The sequence below is a fragment of the Salmo salar genome, chromosome ssa15 (genome assembly GCF_905237065.1).
Source record: "Salmo salar chromosome ssa15, Ssal_v3.1, whole genome shotgun sequence".
NCBI lineage: Eukaryota > Metazoa > Chordata > Actinopteri > Salmoniformes > Salmonidae > Salmo > Salmo salar.
In genome coordinates this window covers 6,326,654-6,348,137 of record NC_059456.1, presented here as the reverse complement: position 1 = coordinate 6,348,137, position 21,484 = coordinate 6,326,654, and the positions used below count along the sequence as shown (strand labels likewise).

Here is a 21,484-nt window from a genome sequence, read left to right as displayed (position 1 = left end):
AGAGCTCCAGAATCAACAGGCTGAGGGGGAACCCTTCTCTAGGTTATTCGCTCTCTAGGTGATGGCTTTGTTATGGAAGATTTGGGAATCACTTCCTTTTAGGTGGTTGTAGAATTTAACGACTCCTTTCTGGATTTTGATCATGAGCAGATATTTTTCAAATTCTGCTCTACGTGCATTAACTGGTGTTTTTACGTTGTACATGGATGTTTTGGCAGAATTAATTTTTTGGCGAGTCTTGGTTGGACCACAACCGTAGAGGGCAATGAGTTCTATAACTGATTCAAGTATTTTTAGCCAGATCCTAATTGGGGATGTCTAATTTTATGTTCCTTTTGATGGCGTAGAAGGCCCTTCTTGCCGTGTGTGTGTATGTATATGTGTGTGTGTGTGTGTGTGTGTCTCTTTCTCTCTAAGGTCAATGTCAAAGGAGTTTATTCCATAGACTCGTGTGACATATTTTTCTTTAGTTATTGTTATTTTGAGGGACAATCTTCTTTTCCTGTTTGTCTCTCTCTTCCCCCCCCCCCCCAGCTCTGATCTCTACCCTCTACCCTACTGTACTACAGCTCTGAGTCACGAGGTGCCCAGTGATGTAGAACTCCCAAAACGCCTTTTATCCTCGCTTCGAGGAATTCGACCCTGAGTCTTGCATGAAAGGCCCTGTTGTTCCGGATGACTGCGTGATCTCGCAGGTTAACTAGGGGTATAACGATACACGTATTCGTACCAAACCGTTTTACAGGGACCTCAGTTCGGTCCACACTGTGAACCCGAATGAATACAAATTATTTTTTATTTATTTATTATTTATTTATTTACTAAGTAAAAACACTATAGGCTATGCCTCTTGAGTAAATTTGAGCTGAAAAAAACAACATTTTGGGCTATTCTGTTTTAAAATACATTTTGTACAGTCTTAGGGCGCATATCCGCGTCTATAAACCATTCTCGGTGGTTGAGAATAGGGGCTTTCAGCACCGCGTGAAAGGGCTTGAGCCACGTTACGAACTTTCCTCTTGCATCCATTCAAGCAAATGGGTAGTACACGCTCTATATAAGCAAGCCAAAGACCCAAGTTTTCAATGAATTGGTCAATGAACCCTGTGTTGCACGTACTTAAGGGACAGCCCATCACGTTACCCTGGAGACACGCCCCCCACCCTTTATGAGAGTCACAAGTGAGCATCTGACACTGAAGGAGATATGGTGCATTCGTAACCAAGTGGGAATTTACCACATACGACTGGGGAAAAATACACTTGAATGGCCCCCCCCGAACTGGTAATTACTAGTGGGAAACTGAGCACCCACTTCTCTCATTCGGTGGCCTTTGATAGCCTCTTATAACAGCATTTTCGTCAGTTAAATGCAACCACAAAACATTTTATTTATAAAATCCAGAATCCTCCAAAGAATTTCTAGAAAACCAGGGAATTTTATTGAAAGTTAGCGGAATTTTGCAACCCAAACTGTATCTAAATTTTGAACATTTTGAATGGTCATCCAACTCGGAATTCCAGCTCGGGATCTCAGGCCTCTTTCTAGAGCTCTTGGTATTTTATTAGAATCCCCATTAGATGTTACAAAAACAGCAGCTACTCTTCCTGGGGTCCACACAAAACAGGAAACATGATATAATACAGAACATTAATAGACAAGAACAGCTCAAGGACATAACTACATCAATTAAAAAATGGAAAAGATGCACGTAGCCTACATATCAATACATACACACAAACTAGGTGAAATAGGGGAGAGGCGTTGTGCCATGAGGATTTTCTTTATCTGGTTTTTTTTTAAACCAAGTCTGCTGTTCATTTGAGCAATATGAGATGGAACGGAGTTCCATACAATAATGGCTCTATTATAATAGTGTACACTTTCTTGAATTTGTTCTGGATTTGGGGACTGTGAAAAGACCCCTGGTGGCTTGTCTGGTGGGGTAAGTGTGTTTGTCAGAGCTGTGTGTAAGTTGACTATGTAAACAATTTGGGATTTTCTACACATTGACTGCATCACTTATTTTTTTTAATAAGAAACAGTCTTTCCTCAACTCTTAGCCAAGAGACACTGGTATGCATAATATTTATATCAGCCCTCTGGTTACAATGAAGAGCAAGACACACCTCTCTGTTCTGGGCCAGCTGCAGCTTAACTAGGTGTTTCCTTGCAGCACTCGACCATATGACTGGACAATAATTAAGATGAGACAAAACTAGAGCCTGCAGGACTTGCTTTCGGGGAGTGTGGTGTCAATCTCTTTATTACAGAGACCTCTCCCCATCTTTACAACCATTGAATCTATATGTTTTGACCATGACAGTTTACAATCTAAGTCATTTAGCCTCCTCAACTTGTTCAACAGCCACACCATTCATTACCAGATTCAGCTGAGGACTAGAACTTAGGGAATGATTTGTACCAAATACAATGATCTTAGTTTTAGAGATGTTCAGGACCAGTTTATTACTGGCCACTCATTCCAAAACAGACTGCAACTCTTTAAGGGTTTCAGTGACTACATTAGCTGTGGTTGCTGATGCGTAGATGGTTGAATCATCAGCATATATGGACACATGCTTTGTTTAATGCCAGTGGCATTAACAACAGGGATCTAGACAGCCACAAACCCGGGACAATCTGCAGTCCCAGCCACAATGGCTAACTGCGTCGCGGGCTGCGTTCAAGCCCTCAAACCCCGCTAGCTTGATAGGCAGCTAGCTAGCTAGCTTGATAGGCAGGCAGCTAGCTAGCTAGCTTGATAGGCAGGCAGCTAGCTAGCTAGCTTGATAGGCAGGCAGCTAGCTAGCTAGCTTGATAGGCAGCAGCTAGCTAGTCAATTGAAATAAATAAATTGGGCCCTAATCTATGGATTTCATATGACTGGGCAGGGGTGCAACCATGGGTGGGGCTGGGAGGGCATAGGCCAGGCCCAGCCAATCAGAATGAGGGCTTTATTACAGACAAAAATACTTCTCCGTTTCATCAGCTGTCTGGGAGGCTGGTCTCAGACGATCCAGCAGGTGAAGAAGCCAGATGTGGAGGTTCTGGGCTGGCGTGGTTACATGTGGTCGTGAGGCCAGTTGATCGTACTGCCAAATTCTTTAAAACAACGTTGGAGGCGGCTTATGGAAGAGAAATGAACATTCAATTCTCTGCCAACAGCTCTGGTGGACATTCCTGCAGTCAGCGTGTCAATTGCACGCTCCCTCAACTTGAGACATCTGTTGCATTGTGTTGTGGGACAAAACTGCACATTTTAGTGGCCTTTGTCCCCAGCACAAGGCGCACCTGTGTAATGATAATTATTTTTAATCAGCTTCATGATATGCCACACCTGTCAGATGGATGGATTATCTTGGCAAATGAGAAATGCTCATTAACAGGGATGTAAACAAATGTGCGCAAAATTGGAAATAAATACGCATTTTGTGCGTATGGGATCTTTTTACATGTTGCGTTTTATATTTTGGTTCAGTATAGCATCATTGTTGGTTTTCTTTGTGCTGACACACTAGTATTCTAGTCTAACGCTCTCCATCTCGTGTGTGTGTGTGTGTGTGTGTTTGTGTGTTTTAGGAGGCAGCTGGAGAGGACAGACTGGGTCTGCCTGGTGAGGCTGGAGGTGAGGGAGATGGAGACCGAGAGTCTATAGCAGGCACACCAGATGTTCCTCCGTCCACAGTAGACAACACTCCACAGTTCCTCAACAAGGTTGTGGAGGGCCTCAACCCCAGGTAACACACTTCAGTGTCTCAACAGGAAGTTGAGGCGGGAATGTGCGTTAAAACCCCCCTAAGGTCGATGTCCACGCCCCAGCGGAAATCTAATTGGCATAATAAAACAATCCCCAAGCAAGAAATAGTCAGGGTTTTTTTTCTGCATTGGATGAGTCTCAATCTTCCGCTCTGTCGATATTCTGCATCTGGAGAAAGGTGGCCGAGCTAAAGTGGTGTTTGTCAGACCATGAGAAATCCAGAAAATCAGTCTTCTCACAAAATCATCTGTAGCGTCTGAACGGTTTGGCCTACAAACTATTATGACCCCTCTATGGAAAGATGAGACTCTCACGAACACGATGGTGTTCTCCGTCTTGGTCTACGACCCCCGCAAGCATTTGGAAATAGTCGGAAATAGTCAGAAACCGATCTGCCAACTTCTATCTAGAGCGTCCGAACAGTTTGGGCTACACACTAATACCCCTCTGTGGAAAGGTGAGACTCTCATGAACACCTACATATAGGTTGTTGTTGCTTTAGGACGCCCACATGCCTCACGACTCGTCTGAAGGTCCCCCGGTACCAGTTGAAACAACTTAATGGACGTATACACTACCGGTCAAAAGTTTTACAACAGCTACTCATTCAAGGGTTTTCTTTTTTCATTTTTTTTTTGACCATTTTCTACATTGTAGAATAATAGTGACGACATCAAAACTAATGAAATAACACATATGGAATCATGTAGTAACCAAAAAAATGTTCAACAAATCAAAATATTTTATATTTGCGATTCTTCACATAGCCACCCTTTGCCATGATTACAGCTTTGCACACTCTTGGCATTCTCTCAACCAGATCTTCATCAAAGTCACAACAATAGACAAACAGTGTGCTTAAACAAACAAACAAACAAACAAAAGACTTAAAGGTCGAGACCGAGTCTGCGTCTATCACATGGATAGGCAGACCATTCCATAAAAATGGAGCTCTATAGGAGAAAGCCCTGCCTCCAGCTGTTTGCTGAGAAATTCTGACTGAAGTGTTTCGTATAGATTTGTCTTCAGGAAGGCAGTGAGTTGCTGCATAACAGCTTTTTCAAAAACTGGGGGATTTGATATAGGCCAATTTTAATACTTTTTAAAAGCTTTGGCTTTTTCAAGAGGCTTTATTACTGCCACTTTTAGTGAGTTTGGTACACATCCTGAGGACAGGGAGCTGTAAATTATGTTCAACATAGGAGGGCCAAGCACAGGAAGCAGCTCTTTCAGTAGTTTAGTTGGAATAGGGTCCAGTATACAGCTTGAAGGTTTAGAGGCCATGATTACTTTCATCAATGTGTCAAGAGATATAGTACTAAAAAAACTTGAGTGTCCCCATTGATCTGGCAGTTCTGTGCAGACTCAGGACAACTGAGCTTTGGAGAAATATGCAGATTCAAAGAGGAGTCTGTAATTTGTAATTTGCTTTCTAATGATCATGATCTTTTCGTCAAAGAAGTTAATGAATTCATCACTGCTGAAGTGAAAGCCATCCTCTCTTGGGGAATGCTGCTTTTTAGTTAGCTTTGCGACATTATCAAAAGCACATTTTGGATTGTTCTTATTCTCCTCAATTAGGTTGGAAAAATAGACTAATCGAGCTTAAGTGATGGCTCTTCGATATTGCACGATACGGTCTTTCCAAGCCTGTCAGAAGACTTTCAGTTTGGTGGAGCGCCATTTCCGTTAAAATTTTCTGGAAGCTTGCTTCAGGGCTCAGTTATTTTCTGTATAGCAAGGAGCTTGTTTCTTGTGACCAATGTTTTTAGGGGTGCGACTGCGTCTAGGGTATTACTCAGGGTTAAATGTAGATACTTGGTTAGGTGGTTAACTGATTTCTGTACTCTGACGTCCTTGGGTAGGTGGAAGGAGTCTGGAAGGGCATCTAGGAATCTTTGGGTTGTCTGAGAATTTATAGCACAGCTTTTGATCATCCTTAGTTGGGGTCTGAGCAGATTTATTTGTTGCGATTGCAAACGTAATACAATGGTGGTCCCACAGTCCAGGATTATGAGGGGAAAAACATGTAGATCCACAATATTTATTCCACGGGACTAAACTAGATCCAGGGTATGACTGTGGCAATGCATAGGTCCGAAGACGTTGGACAAAACCCACTGAGTTGATGATGGCTCCGAAAGCCTTTTGGATGTGGACTTTTCCATGTGAATATTGAAGTCACCAAAAATGTGAATATTATCTGCTGTGACTACAAGGTCCAATAGGAGCTCAGTGAGGAAGGGGGTATACAGACCAGAAGGCCTGTAAACGGTAGCTATAAAAAGGCTGCATAGATTTCATGACTAGAAGCTCAAAAGATGAAAACGTCTTGGATGTATCTGTGTGTGTTGTGTTTCCAGATGGAAGAACTGGTGGATCCGAGGGGTTCTGTCTCTGGCCATGATTTCAGGATTCTTTATGGTCATCTACCTGGGACCCATCATGCTCATATTAGTGGTACGTGGCTTCATAACAACACCATGTTCATATTAGTGGTACGTGGCTTCATAACAACACCATGGTCATATTAGTGGTACGTGGCTTTATAACAACACCATGTTCATATTAGTGGTACGTGGCTTCATAACAACACCATGTTCATATTAGTGGTACGTGACTTCATAACAACACCATGTTCATATTAGTGGTACGTGGCTTCATAACAACACCATGGTCATATTAGTGGTACGTGGCTTTATAACAACACCATGTTCATATTAGTGGTACGTGGCTTCATAACAACACCATGTTCATATTAGTGGTACGTGACTTCATAACAACACCATGTTCATATTAGTGGTACGTGGCTTCATAACAACACCATGTTCATATTAGTGGTACGTGGCTTCATAACAACACCATGTTCATATTAGTGGTACGTGGCTTTATAACAACACCATGTTCATATTAGTGGTACGTGACTTCATAACAACACCATGTTCATATTAGTGGTACGTGACTTCATAACAACACCATGTTCATATTAGTGGTACGTGGCTTCATAACAACACCATGTTCATATTAGTGGTACGTGGCTTTATAACAACACCATGGTCATATTAGTGGTACGTGACTTCATAACAACACCATGTTCATATTAGTGGTACGTGACTTCATAACAACACCATGTTCATATTAGTGGTACGTGGCTTCATAACAACACCATGTTCATATTAGTGGTACGTGGCTTTATAACAACACCATGTTCATATTAGTGGTACGTGACTTCATAACAACACCATGTTCATATTAGTGGTACGTGGCTTCATAACAACACCATGGTCATATTAGTGGTACGTGGCTTTATAACAACACCATGTTCATATTAGTGGTACGTGGCTTCATAACAACACCATGGTCATATTAGTGGTACGTGGCTTCATAACAACACCATGGTCATATTAGTGGTACGTGGCTTTATAACAACACCATGGTCATATTAGTGGTACGTGGCTTCATAACAACACCATGGTCATATTATTGGTACGTGGCTTTATAACAACACCATGTTCATATTAGTGGTACGTGGCTTCATAACACCATGGTCATATTAGTGGTACGTGGCTTTATAACAACACCATGTTCATATTAGTGGTACGTGACTTCATAACAACACCATGGTCATATTAGTGGTACGTGACTTTATAACAACACCATGGTCATATTAGTGGTACGTGACTTCATAACAACACCATGTTCATATTAGTGGTACGTGACTTCATAACAACACCATGGTCATATTATTGGTACGTGGCTTTATAACAACACCATGTTCATATTAGTGGTACGTGGCTTCATAACAACACCATGTTCATATTAGTGGTACGTGACTTCATAACAACACCATGGTCATATTAGTGGTACGTGACTTTATAACAACACCATGGTCATATTAGTGGTACGTGGCTTCATAACACCATGGTCATATTAGTGGTACGTGACTTCATAACAACACCATGGTCATATTAGTGGTACGTGGCTTTTTTGTTGTTGTTGATGACCAGTGGTAACTCCCCGTGGGTGGGCGGGTAACTCCCCCTGGGTGGGTGGGTGGGTGGTAACTCCCCCTGGGTGGGGTAACTCCCCTGGGTGGGCGGTGGGTGGGTGGTAACTCCCTCTGGGTGGGTGGGTGGTAACTCCCCCTGGGTGGCTGGGTGGCTGGTAACTCCCCCTGGGTGGCTGGTAACTCCCCCTGGGTGGGTGGGTGGCTGGTAACTCCCCCTGGGCGGGTGGCAACTCCCCTGGGTGGGCGGGTGGGTGGGCTCCCCTGGGTTGGCGGGTAGCTATTCCCCCTGGGTGGGCGGGTAGCAACTCCCCCTGGGTGGGCGGGTGGCAACTCCCCCTGGGTGGGCGGGTGGCAACTCCCCTGGGTGGGCGGGCGGGTAGCAACTCCCCCTGGGTGGGCGGGCGGGTAGCAACTCCCCCTGGGTGGGTGGGTGGGTAGCAACTCCCCTGGGTGGGCGGGTGGGTGGTAACTCTCCCTGGGTGGGCGGGTGGGTGGTAGCAACTCCCCTGGGTGGGTGGGTGGGTGGGTGGGTGGTAACTCCATGTGATTCTCTCTCCTTGGTAGGTGATGACCATCCAGATCAAGTGTTTTCAGGAGATCATAGATATCGGCTACAGAGTCTACCATTCCTACGAGCTGCCCTGGTTCAGGACACTCAGCTGGTGAGGACATTGATTCTACACTGAAGAAAAATATAAACGAAACATGCAACAATTTCAAAGATTTTACTGAGTTATAGTTCATATAAGGAAATCTGTCAATTTAAATAAATTCATTAGGCCCTAATCTATGGATTTCACATGACTGGGAATACAGACATGCATCTGTTGGTCACAGAGACCTTAAACAAGAAGGTAGGGGCGTGGATCAGAAAACCAGTCAGTATCCGCTGTGACCATTTGCCTCATGCAGGGTGACACATCTCCTTCACATAGAGTTGATCAGGCTGTTGATTGTGGCCTGTGGAATGTTGTCCCACTCTAATTCAATGGCTGTGTGAAATTGCTGGATATTGGCGGGAACTGGAACATGCTGTCGTACACGTCAATCCAGAGCATCCCAAACATGCTCAATGGGTGACCTGTCTGGTGAGTATGCAGGGCATTGAAGAACTGGGACATCAGCTTCCAGGAATTGTGTACAGATCCTTGCGACATGGGGCCATGCATTATCATGCTGAAACATGAGGTGATGGTGGCGGCTGACCGGTACGACAATGGACCTCAGGATCTCATCACGGTATCTCCGTGCATTCAAATTGCCATCGATAAAATTGCAATTGTGTTCGTTGTCTGTAGCTTATGCCTGCTCATACCATAACCCCACCGCCACCATGGGACACTCTGTTCATACCGTTGACATCAGCAAACCGCTCGCCTACACAACGCCATACACGCTGTCTGCCATCTGCCATGGACAGTTGAAACAGGGATTCATCCGTGAAGAGCACACGACTACAGCGTACCAGTGGCTAACATTCAGTTCTCTGGCAACAGCTCTGGTGGACATTCCTGCAGTCACCATGACAATTACACGCTCCCTCAACTTGAGACATCTGTGGTGTTGTGTTGTGTGACACAACTGTACATTTTAGAGTGGCCTTTTATTGTCTCCAGCACAAGGTGCACCTGTGTAATGATCATGCTGTTTAATCAGCTTCTTGATATGCCACACCTGTCAGGTGGATGGATTCTCTTGGCAAAGGAGAAATGCTCACTAACAGGGATGTAAACAAATGTGTGCACAACATTGGAGAGAAATAAGCTTTTTTTGTGTATGGAACATTTCTGGGATCTTTTATTTCAGCTCATGAAACATGGGACCAACACTTTACATATTGTGTTTATATTTTTGTTCAGTGTATCTCTGTCTCGATCTCTCCTGTAACACACAGCCTTTTAAAGGAGGTTAAAACATTTAAAGGTTACATTTAGTAGGTCTCTTTTTTTTCCCCCCTCCCCTCTATTTCACCCATCTCTCTCTTTCTGTTTCCCAACGTTCTCTCGCTCTCCCTACGGTCTCTCGCTCTCCCACACCTCCCTCTCTCTGCTCTGCCTCTGTCTAAAATGCTGCCTAGTGTTATTCTGCAGGTAATAGTGTGAATATGGGGTGCCCCTCTCCCCTTTGAGTTTTACATTTCTGTACAGCAGAGCAGCTTTTGAGCACATTTTTTGTTTTTAAAATGTTATTTTTTTAATTTCAGTTTACAAAATAGCTTTTCAAATTTTAGTTTGTTTTCGTTTACCATAATAACCTTTGCACACACACACACACACACACACACACACACACACTCACACCAGTCAAGCCAACCCTGAGCAAAGGCCACTGCCATGAAGCCGTCGGAACCAAACCTCAACACTACTCACACAACCAAACTCTAACCCTGATACCCAACAAATATGTGAGGCAAAAAACACACATTAAACCAATGGAAGGATTACAATATCCTTCCTTGTTTTTCAAGGTACTTTAGATTACTTCTTGATTTGTGTGAAGTGATTTGATACTGAATAAACAGGGCCTATGTGATGCAAAAACACACACACACACATTTAAAGAGAACTACATATTCACAGTATCCATCTTTGTTTGTTGTCTTCCAGGTACTTCCTGATTTGTGTGAATTATTTCTTCTATGGTGAGACATTGGCGGAGTACTTCGGTGCGTTGGTTCAGAGAGAGGAATCACTCCAGTTCCTGGTCCGATACCATCGCTTCATCTCCTTCACTCTCTACCTGGCAGGTGAGCCTCAGTGGAACACAGCTGAACACAGCTATTGATACAGCATGTGCTGTGTTAATATAGAAGAAGACAGCGCATTCAGAAAGTATTCAGACCACTTGACATTTTTCCACAGTTTACTTTACAGCCCTTTATTCTAAAATGTATTAAATTGTCCCCCCCATCAATCTACACACAATACCCCATAATGACAAAGCACAAAATATTTTTTTTATACATTTTTGCAAAAGTATAAAATTTAAAAAATGAAATCACATTACATAAGTATTCAGACCCTTTACTCTTAGGTATGACCCTACAAGCTTGGTACGCCTGTATTTGGGGAGTTTCTCCCATTCTTCTTTGCAGATCCTCTCAAGCTCTGTCAGGTTGGATGGGGAGCATTGTTGCACAGCTATTTTCAGGTCTCTCCAGAGATGTTCGATTAGGTTTAAGTCCGGGCTCTGGCTGGGTCACTCAAGGACATTCAGAGACTTGTCCCGAAGCCACTCCTGCATTGTCTTGGCTGTGTGTTTAGGGTCGTTGTCCTGTTGGAAGGTGAACCTTCGCCCCAGTCTGAGTTCCTGAGCACTCTGGAGCAGGTTTTCATCAAGGATCTCTCTGTACATTGCTCCGATCATCTTTCCCTCGATCCTGACTAGTCTCCCAGTCCCTGCCGCTGAAAAACATCCCCACAGCATGATGCTGCCACCACCATGCTTCACCGTAGAGATGGTGCCAGGTTTCCTCCAGATGTGACGCTTGGCATTCAGGCCAAAGAGTTTAATCACACCAGACAATCTTGCTTCTCATGGTCTGAGAGTCCTTAGGTGCCTTTTGGCAAAATCCAAGTGGACTGTCATGTGCCTTTTACTGATGAGTGGCTTCCGTCTGGCCACTACCATAAAGGCCTGATTGGCCATGTGTATGTATACGCACTATACATACACATGGATGTAGATATGTGGTAGTGGTGGAGTAGGGGCCTGAGGACACAGTGTGTTGTGAAATCTGTGAATGTATTCTAATGTTTTAAAATTGTATAAACTGCCTTCATTTTGCTGGACCCCAGGAAGAGATCCATAATACATACAAAAAATGAAACTAAACAGCTGTTGAAATGTGTCAGTATAAATGTTGTTAGGCCTGTAAAACGTAGTATAATATTACTGGATTTACCGGCCAATAAACGTTTGGTTTTATTACCGTTTTAAAAACTGTTTTTATAGCTGCAGCTGGGTGGCACAAACCACAGTTTCAGATCACGATTGAGATAACAAGATATTTAGATCCAGTTTGTGTCCCGAATGGCACCCTGTTCCATACAGTGCACTTCTTATGACCAGAGTCCTATGGGCCCTGGAGTAGTGCATTTCTTATGGCCAGAGTCCTATATGTCCTGGAGTAGTGCATTTCTTATGGCCAGAGTCCTATATGTCCTGGAGTAGTGCATTTCTTATGGCCAGAGTCCTATATGTCCTGGTGTAGTGCACTTCTTATGGCCAGAGTCCTATATGTCCTGGAGTAGTGCACTTCTTATGGCCAGAGTCCTATATGTCCTGGAGTAGTGCACTTCTTATGGCCAGAGTCCTATATGTCCTGGAGTAGTGCACTTCTTATGGCCAGAGTCCTATGGGCCCTGGAGTAGTGCACTTCTTATGGCCAGAGTCCTATATGTCCTGGAGTAGTGCACTTCTTATGGCCAGAGTCCTATATGTCCTGGAGTAGTGCACTTCTTATGGCCAGAGTCCTATATGTCCTGGAGTAGTCACTTCTTATGGCCAGAGTCCTATATGTCCTGGTGTCGTGCACTTCTTATGGCCAGAGTCCTATATGTCCTGGTGAAAAGTAGTGCACTTCTTATGGCAAGAGTCCTATATGTCCTGGAGTAGTGCACTTCTTATGGCCAGAGTCCTATATGTCCTGGAGTAGTGCACTTCTTATGGCCAGAGTCCTATATGTCCTGGTGAAAAGTAGTGCACTTCTTATGGCCAGAGTCCTATATGTCCTGGTGAAAAGTAGTGCACTTCTTATGGCCAGAGTCCTATATGTCCTGGAGTAGTGCACTTCTTATGGCCAGAGTCCTATATGTCCTGGAGTAGTCACTTCTTATGGCCAGAGTCCTATATGTCCTGGTGTCGTGCACTTCTTATGGCCAGAGTCCTATATGTCCTGGTGAAAAGTAGTGCACTTCTTATGGCAAGAGTCCTATATGTCCTGGAGTAGTGCACTTCTTATGGCCAGAGTCCTATATGTCCTGGAGTAGTGCACTTCTTATGGCCAGAGTCCTATATGTCCTGGTGAAAAGTAGTGCACTTCTTATGGCCAGAGTCCTATATGTCCTGGTGAAAAGTAGTGCACTTCTTATGGCCAGAGTCCTATATGTCCTGGAGTAGTGCACTTCTTATGGCCAGAGTCCTATATGTCCTGGAGTAGTGCACTTCTTATGGCCAGAGTCCTATATGTCCTGGTGAAAAGTAGTGCACTTCTTATGGCCAGAGTCCTATATGTCCTGGTGAAAAGTAGTTCACTGTAAAGGGATTACGGTACCATTTGGGACAGCAAGAATCAGCACACTGACCCCTATAGGATCCTCCCATTTAGTGAGTTGTGATGCGTCCCAAACGCACACTCATACACTCCTAAAGCATTAGATTGGTATAAACCTGACCTGAGATCATATTCACAAAACGTCTCGCAGTAGGAGTGCAGGTCTGCGGTCTGTTTTTTTCTTCTTTTTTAGATCACACTGAATAAAGATAGGGGGCCTGATCTGAGACCCTTTGAATAGGGGCCGTGGAGTCAGATTCATTGACTTGACCCTGGCTGGGAGCACTGTGACTGTCTTGTCACAGCCAATTAAAATCCAGGGTTCTGCTGAAACAGACACAATCTGCCCAGCGACTCGATTACACCTCTCCCCAGGAAATCCCATTGGCTGCTTTATGTGGCGAAACCCCGAGACGCGATGAACGTTTTTTTTTAATCGATGCCTTCAGCACAAATTATATAGTTCTGTTAGCCTGGATCCACGTCGGGTTGTTCTGTCTTGACAGCTCAGTGTGACAATGGTCATACGACTCAGCAATATATGGCTGTGATGATGATGAAGATGCCCCCCCCACACCTTGTACATAGAAACTGACCACATGTTATTTGATCTTTCACAGGTTTCTGCATGTTTGTTTTGAGTCTGGTGAAGAAGCATTACCGGCTGCAGTTTTATATGGTGTGTATGAGCCAGCTAACCCTGGATACCACTGACTGACCACCACCATACTGTACACTGCATACCATACTGCATACCACACTGCATACCATCCACCACACTGCATACCATCCACCACACTGCATACCATCCACCACACTGCATACCATCCACCACACTGCATACCACACTGCATACCATACTGCATACCATACAGCATACCATCCACCATACTGTACACTGCATACCATACTGCATACTGCATACCATCCACCATACTGTACACTGCATACCATACAGCATACCGTACAGCATACTGCATACATCCACCATACTGTACACTGCATACCATCCACCATACTGTACACTGCATACCATCCACCATACTGTACACTGCATACCATCCACCATACTGTACACTGCATACCATACTGTACACTGCATACCATCCACCATACTGTACACTGCATACCATACAGCATACCATCCACCATACTGTATACCATCCACCATACTGTACACTGCATACCATACTGCATACCATCCAGCACACCATACTGCATACCATCCAGCACACCATCCACCACACTGCATACCATCCAGCACACCATCCACCACACTGCATGCCCTCCACCACACTGCTGACATTCCACTTCCTTGTATATATGGTATGGCGTGGCATGATGGCACAAACAGAATGGTAACCAGGCGACTTAACATATGGCACACTATTCCCAATGTAGTGCACTATGTTTTACCACTCTTTTTTGTTACGGTTTATTAAAAAGTAGTTGACTACATGGGGAGTAGGAATGTTGTTTGAAATTGAGCCAGTAGAACCAGCTGTACTATACTAGGTCTGGCCCAAGAGAACATTCTAGATTACAGCTGGTAGAACCAGCTGTACTATACTAGGTCTGGCCCAAGAGAATGTTCTAGATTACAGCGGGTAGAACCAGCTGTACTATACTAGGTCTGGCCCAAGAGAACATTCTAGATTACAGCCAGTAGAACCAGCTGTACTATACTAGGTCTGGCCCAAGAGAACATTCTAGATTACAGCCGGTAGAACCAGCTGTACTATACTAGGTCTGGCCCAAGAGAACATTCTAGATTACAGCCGGTAGAACCAGCTGTACTATACTAGGTCTGGCCCAAGAGAACATTCTAGATTACATTCGGTAGAACCAGCTGTACTATACTAGGTCTGGCCCAAGAGAACATTCTAGATTACATTCGGTAGAACCAGCTGTACTATACTAGGTCTGGCCCAGGAGAACATTCTAGATTACAGCATAGCTTGTTTTTCTCCCCTCACACACACACACCTCCGCAAATATGTTGTATTTGAATGTCTCCATCCATCACTTCTGTGTCTTTTTAACTTAAAGGATCAGCTATGTGTTATATTTACAGTACGCCTCTCACACACTAACACACACACATTGCTAGCCTGCTTTGTAAAAGGCATCTTCATCCGCCTAGCATTGTGTCATTGATTGTGGTAGATGTCAGTGGTGTGGAGTGACTAGATGTAGCTACTGTAGTTCTGTAGCCTGTCTGTATACTTCTCTCTGTACTCACTCCACATTCCCCACCACTAACGTGTGTGTGTGTGGTTTACCCCTCCAGTTTGCGTGGACCCATGTAACCCTCCTGATTGTGGTGACACAGTCTCACCTAGTCATTCAGAACCTGTTTGAAGGAATGATCTGGTAAGAAATACACACACACACACACACACACACACACACACAGGCATGCACACACACACACACACACACAGGCATGCACACACACACACACACACACACACACACACAGGCATGCACACACAGGCATGCTCACACATACACACAGGGCTCTACCGTGCGACCTGACATTTTTATTTAGGAGCCCCAGTGCACCAGATTCTAGCTTTGTTACACCAAATATTTGTCATTGTGCCCTTACATTTTCCACCTTATGTCAGCACATGCTCCTTGTAGAAAAAGGGGCAGCGTAGAGCCTTGACAAAGCATCAGTGCTTCTGGTCACAAAGAAACATCGGGCCCAGACAGACCAGGGCCCGTATCCGCAAAGAAACATCGGGCCCAGACAGACCAGGGCCCGTATCCGCAAAGAAACATCGGGCCCAGACAGACCAGGGCCCGTATCCGCAAAGAAACGTCGGGCCCAGACAGACCAGGGCCCGTATCCGCAAAGAAACGTCGGGCCCAGACAGACCAGGGCCCGTATCCGCAAAGAAACATCGGGCCCAGACAGACCAGGGCCCGTATCCGCAAAGAAACATCGCGCCCAGCGTTGGGGAACATCCCACCCAACTCGTGCTACTGGTCATGACACAAACGGTTCAAATCTATCTTGTTGGTGAAGAGAATGTTGCATATTTCCTGCAATTTTACACATTTTGTCATGGGGTGCAATGAAAATGTTGGTTTTAAAGCCGTAGTCTACCCGGGTATGTTGCGGCAGGGCGGTAGTCTACCCGGGTATGTTGCGGCAGGGCGGTAGTCTACCGGGTATGTTGCGGTAGTCTACCCGGGTATGTTGCGGCAGGGCGGTAGTCTACCGGGTATGTTGCGGTAGTCTACCCGGGTATGTTGCGGCAGGGCGGTAGTCTACCCGGGTATGTTGCGGCAGGGCGGTAGTCTACCCGGGTATGTTGCGGCAGGGCGGTAGTCTACCGGGTATGTTGCGGTAGTCTACCCGGGTATGTTGCGGCAGGGCGGTAGTCTACCCGGGTATGTTGCGGCAGGGCGGTAGTCTACCCGGGTATGTTGCGGCAGGGCGGTAGTCTACCCGGGTATGTTGCGGCAGGGCGGTAGTCTACCCGGGTATGTTGCGGCAGGGCGGTAGTCTACCCGGGTATGTTGCGGCAGGGCGGTAGTCTACCCGGGTATGTTGCGGCAGGGCGGTAGTCTACCCGGGTATGTTGCGGCAGGGCGGTAGTCTACCCGGGTATGTTGCGGCAGGGCGGTAGTCTACCCGGGTATGTTGCGGCAGGGCGGTAGTTACGGTAGTGGCTCTGTATATTGAATCTGTATGTAAGCGGTGTCTATAACCGGTAAACAGTTTTTCCAAGTCTTTGATAATGTTTACGTCTTGAATGTTGTTTTCCAGGTTCATCGTCCCCATCTCCATAGTGATATGCAATGACATAACGGCCTACCTGTTTGGTTTCTTCTTTGGCAGAACACCACTCATTAAGGTACACTTACATTATTATATATTATAAACTGGGTGGTTTGAGCCCTGAATGCTGATTGGCTGACAGCCGTTGGTATATCAGACCGTATACCACGGGTGTGACGGAGCATTTCCTTGTACTGCTGTAATTAAGTTGGTAGCCAGTTATAATGGCAGTAAGGCACCTCTGGGCTTTGTGGTATATGGCCTATATACCACGGCTAATGGCTATATCCAGGGACTCCGTGTTGCGTCGTGCCATGAACAGCCCTTAGACGTGGTATATTGACCATATACCACAAAGCCTCGAGATTCCCTGTTGCTTAAATATATGACATGCTTGTACCAGGGTTACTAACTAATCCCAGTCAATCCATGAGGAGAAGAGGAGCTCCTAAAACCAAGAAGAAGAAGAATGCTTTATTGGGTCTTTTTGCTTAACCCAACCCCTCCCCACACACACACACACACACACACACACACAGTGAGAAACAGACAGAGATTCTCAGTATGGCTGCAGGGCAGATACATGACCTTCTTTCCCAGTGAAGATGAGTCACATGTGGCTTGGGATTAGGGTTGGCACACTGAGGTAAGGCCAGGACAGGCTGGGTGGGTGCTGTCATTCCCCGTGTGAAACGCTATGTCATTCCCCGTGTGAAACGCTATGTCATTCCCCGTGTGAAACGCTATGTCACCCCCGCTGTTACTGTATCTGTCTCCACTCAATTCAGTTTCTATACTCCCAGTTCAGGAAGTGGAATTGCAAAAAAATTATATATTTCATGAATTTAAAAAGACAGAGAAATAATTGGGCCTAACACGTTCCAAATTAAATGTATATATTTTTTTATTTTCTTACAGCTGTCTCCTAAGAAGACGTGGGAGGGGTTTATAGGAGGCTTCTTTGGGACCCTGGTCTGTGGATTCATAGTGAGTACTACAGCACTGTAAAGTTACTACGATAGTGGTAGTACTTTTACATTTTAGAGCACGGAATAAAGTGACAGCCTCATTGATGATTCCTGCTGTGTTTCTCCTAGCTGGCCTACCTGCTCGCTCAGTTCCAGTACTTTGTATGTCCTGTGGAGGTCAACAGCAAGACCAACCGTTTCACCGCGGACTGTGAACCCTCTGACATCTTTGTGATGCAACAGTACACATTTCCCTTCGCTGTCCAGAACATCCTCACATGGGTAGGGAAATTCCTGAAACGTTCCCAGAAATCTCCAGTTGAAGAATTCAAAATATGGCTTTCATGTGCTCCTAGATAGATGGCTTAGACAATAATGGGCAGTCTGGTCTGTTACTGGTCTGGTGTGAGAGTGTGAGGGTGAGTTCTAGACATGGTCAATACTGAGTTGTATTTACTACGTTGTTCAGAACATTTACTAATTAGCTGATGCCCAATACATAGTGATACTTGTTTTAGTGAAACCCTAAACAACGTGTGTGTACGTCTCTACAGAAAACGGTGAACCTGTACCCATATCAGATCCACAGTGTGGTGCTCTCCACCTTCGCCTCTCTGATTGGTCCCTTTGGAGGATTCTTCGCCAGCGGCTTCAAACGAGCGTTCCAGATCAAAGTGAGGACACACACAGGCTGGCCACGCTTCGCTGTTTGTTTGTTTAGATAAATATTTGTGTAGGGTGATTTCCATGGATACCTTAAAGACACAATCTGTGATTTCTCTGTAATAACTTCTCTCTCTGAGGACTTTCTCTGTAATAACTTCTCTCTCTGAGGACTTTCTCTGTAATAACTTCTCTCTCTGAGGACTTTCTCTGTAATAACTTCTCTCTCTCTCTGAGGACTTTCTCTGTAATAACTTCTCTCTCTCTCTGAGGACTTTCTCTGTAATAACTTCTCTCTCTCTCTCCGAGGACTTTGTCTGTAATAACTTCTCTCTCTCTCTCTCTCAGGACTTTGTCTGTAATAACTTCTCTCTCTCTCTCTCTCAGGACTTTGTAATAACTTCTATCTCTCTCAGGACTTTGTCTGTAATAACCTTCTCACTCACTCACTCACTCACTCACTCACTCTCTCGCTCAGGACTTTGTCTGTAATAACTTCTCTCTCTCTCTCCTGTCAGGACTTTGCAGACACCATCCCTGGTCACGGGGGCATCATGGATCGCTTCGACTGTCAGTATCTGATGGCTACCTTCACTCACGTTTACATAGCCAGCTTCATCAGGTAAGGGTCGTCACATTCACCTAGCCAGCTTTATCAGGTAAGGGTCGTCACTTTCACCTAGCCAGCATCATCAGGTAAGGGTCGTCACTTTCACCTAGCCAGCTTCATCAGGTAAGGGTCGTCACTTTCACCTAGCCAGCTTCATCAGGTAAGGGTCGTCACTTTCACCTAGCCAGCTTCATCAGGTAAGGGTCGTCACTTTCACCTAGCCAGCTTCATCAGGTAAGGGTCGTCACTTTCACCTAGCCAGCTTCATCAGGTAAGGGTCGTCACTTTCACCTAGCCAGCTTCATCAGGTAAGGGTCGTTACTTTCACCTAGCCAGCTTCATCAGGTAAGGGTCGTCACTTTCACCTAGCCAGCTTCATCAGGTAAGGGTCGTCACTTTCACCTAGCCAGCTTCATCAGGTAAGGGTCGTCACTTTCACCTAACCAAAGTAAAGTCATGTGAATAAATGATGGTTAATAAGTGATAATCAGTAATGGGTCAGTCACTATAGCATGATGGGACTTTTATTTTATTCTGTGTTACAGCATTGAATGTTTGCCAAAAGTTATTTAAATATAAATTGTGATTTTATTTATTTTTCGGAATCAAACTGACTTCAAAAAGCATTAATGATATGTAATGTCTGTGTTCCAGGGGTCCCAACCCCAGCAAGGTGTTACAGCAGCTGTTGGTCCTGCAGCCAGAGCAGCAGCTCAGTATCTTTAACACCATGAGAGACCGCCTGAGAGACCGGGGAATACTGCCCCCTGCTGCCATGTAGCACAGACACAGACACACACACACACACACACACACACACACACACACAGAGAGAGCGAGAGAGAGAAATTGTCTAAGGCTGCTTGTGTGTTACTAGATTTACACATCTAGTTTTTCTGGATCTATGTCAAGTAAGGGGGGGGGGGAATGGCACAGCAGCCATTTTGGGAGGGGATGTGGATGACCACACACCATAGCAATGATCTTTTGGGGTGATTTCTACCTTCTTCTAGAAACTCTTCTGCTCAGCGACTGTTTTTCTTGTTCTTTTAACCAGTCCTCATTAATGTGATCTAAGGTGTTACTCCTAGCAACAGGAAGTTACCTTTTACAAATAACAACAATACTTTCGGGGACTTCACATGTACCACTGGGACCTGCACGAGCACCTACACCAACAAACTACAGTGAGCCAATGTAATGCTACCAAGCTAACTAGCAGCAGCAACATTTTAAAGACTAAATAAAGGCTGCGTTGCTCTGAAGAAACAAAATGGATCCTAGTTAAGAACGCATATGGTTTGTTTCATAACAGTACTGTAGGGGACAGTGACTGGCGGTCACCCTGTGGATGGATGGAGATTATTACAGTGATTTTAGCCGAACTGAAGGAAGACACAGGGCACATCTTACAGAACCAGGATACCGGCTTTTCCTGGGATGGTGTCTTTAAGTGTTGGCTTGGATCAACAGCAGGGTCTTAGTCACTAGACACCAAACCCCAAGAAAACGGACCGAAACAGGGAGGGTAACTGACCTGAATTTGTCCAATAAGAAACGTCTGTTTCTTCCGTTGCGTAACGTTTTGCTACGGCGTGCACTAATGAATATGTTTTTTGGACTTATGTAGGCTGCCCCAACATGTTGAAGATACTAAACACACTTGACTTGGGCATGGTGTTTATTTAATAATAGTATGTACATGTCTATATCACAGATGATGGTCTTTACGTCAACATAACATATACGATGTAAAACATTTTAAGCATGTTCCTATGTCCTGTCGTTCATTACAGCTGAAATAAGCTGTTTTTCTTCTGAACTAGTTTTAGTTTCTAGATTGACCTACTGTTAGGTATTGGAACTTGACCTCATGCTATAGATACAGTACCAGTCAGAAGTTTAGACACACCTACTCATTCAAGGGTTTTTCTTATTTTTTTTACTCTTGTTCTACATTGTAGAATAATAGTGAAGACATCAAATATATGAAATAACACAGTAACCAAAAATGTGTTAAACAAATCCAAATATAATTTATATTTGAGATTCTTCAAAGTTGACACCCTTTTGCCTTGACAGCTTTGCACACTATTGGCATTCTCTCGACCAGCTTCATGAGGTAGTCACCTGGAATGCATTTCAATTAATAGGTGTGCTTTGTTGAAAGTTAATTTGTTGTGACAAGGAAGGGTTGGTATACAGAAGATATCCCTATTTGCTAAAAGACCAAGTCCATATTATGGCAAGAACAGCTCAAATGAGCAAAGAGAAACAACAGTCCATTATTTTTATAATTTTTATTTATTATTTTGCCTTTATTTTGCCTTTTGCCTTAACTGACTAGGCAAGTCAGTTAAGAACAAATTCTTATTTTCAATGACGGCCTAGGAACAGTGGGTTAAC

At 44.6% G+C, this 21,484-nt stretch overlaps 1 protein-coding gene across 3 annotated transcripts in view; it reads left to right on the top strand.

Moving 5' to 3' along the window:
• LOC106570914 (phosphatidate cytidylyltransferase 1) overlaps positions 1–20,848 on the top strand; it is a 32,701-nt gene extending 11,853 nt beyond the window's left edge. For 2 of the 3 annotated variants that reach the window (XM_045695416.1, XM_045695415.1), the window contains 13 exons: positions 3,583–3,740; positions 6,124–6,220; positions 8,334–8,431; positions 10,376–10,515; positions 13,665–13,723; positions 15,335–15,417; positions 16,826–16,913; positions 17,756–17,824; positions 17,935–18,087; positions 18,162–18,224; positions 18,360–18,479; positions 18,987–19,090; positions 19,733–20,848. In XM_045695416.1, the coding sequence (XP_045551372.1) occupies positions 3,583–3,740; positions 6,124–6,220; positions 8,334–8,431; positions 10,376–10,515; positions 13,665–13,723; positions 15,335–15,417; positions 16,826–16,913; positions 17,756–17,824; positions 17,935–18,087; positions 18,162–18,224; positions 18,360–18,479; positions 18,987–19,090; positions 19,733–19,859 (1,359 nt within the window). In that variant the 3' untranslated portion in view covers positions 19,860–20,848. The remainder of the gene's footprint in view (positions 1–3,582; positions 3,741–6,123; positions 6,221–8,333; positions 8,432–10,375; positions 10,516–13,664; positions 13,724–15,334; positions 15,418–16,825; positions 16,914–17,755; positions 17,825–17,934; positions 18,088–18,161; positions 18,225–18,359; positions 18,480–18,986; positions 19,091–19,732) is intronic. The other variant, XM_045695417.1, reaches the window with a different exon arrangement.
• The last annotated feature ends 636 nt before the right edge of the window (positions 20,849–21,484 follow it).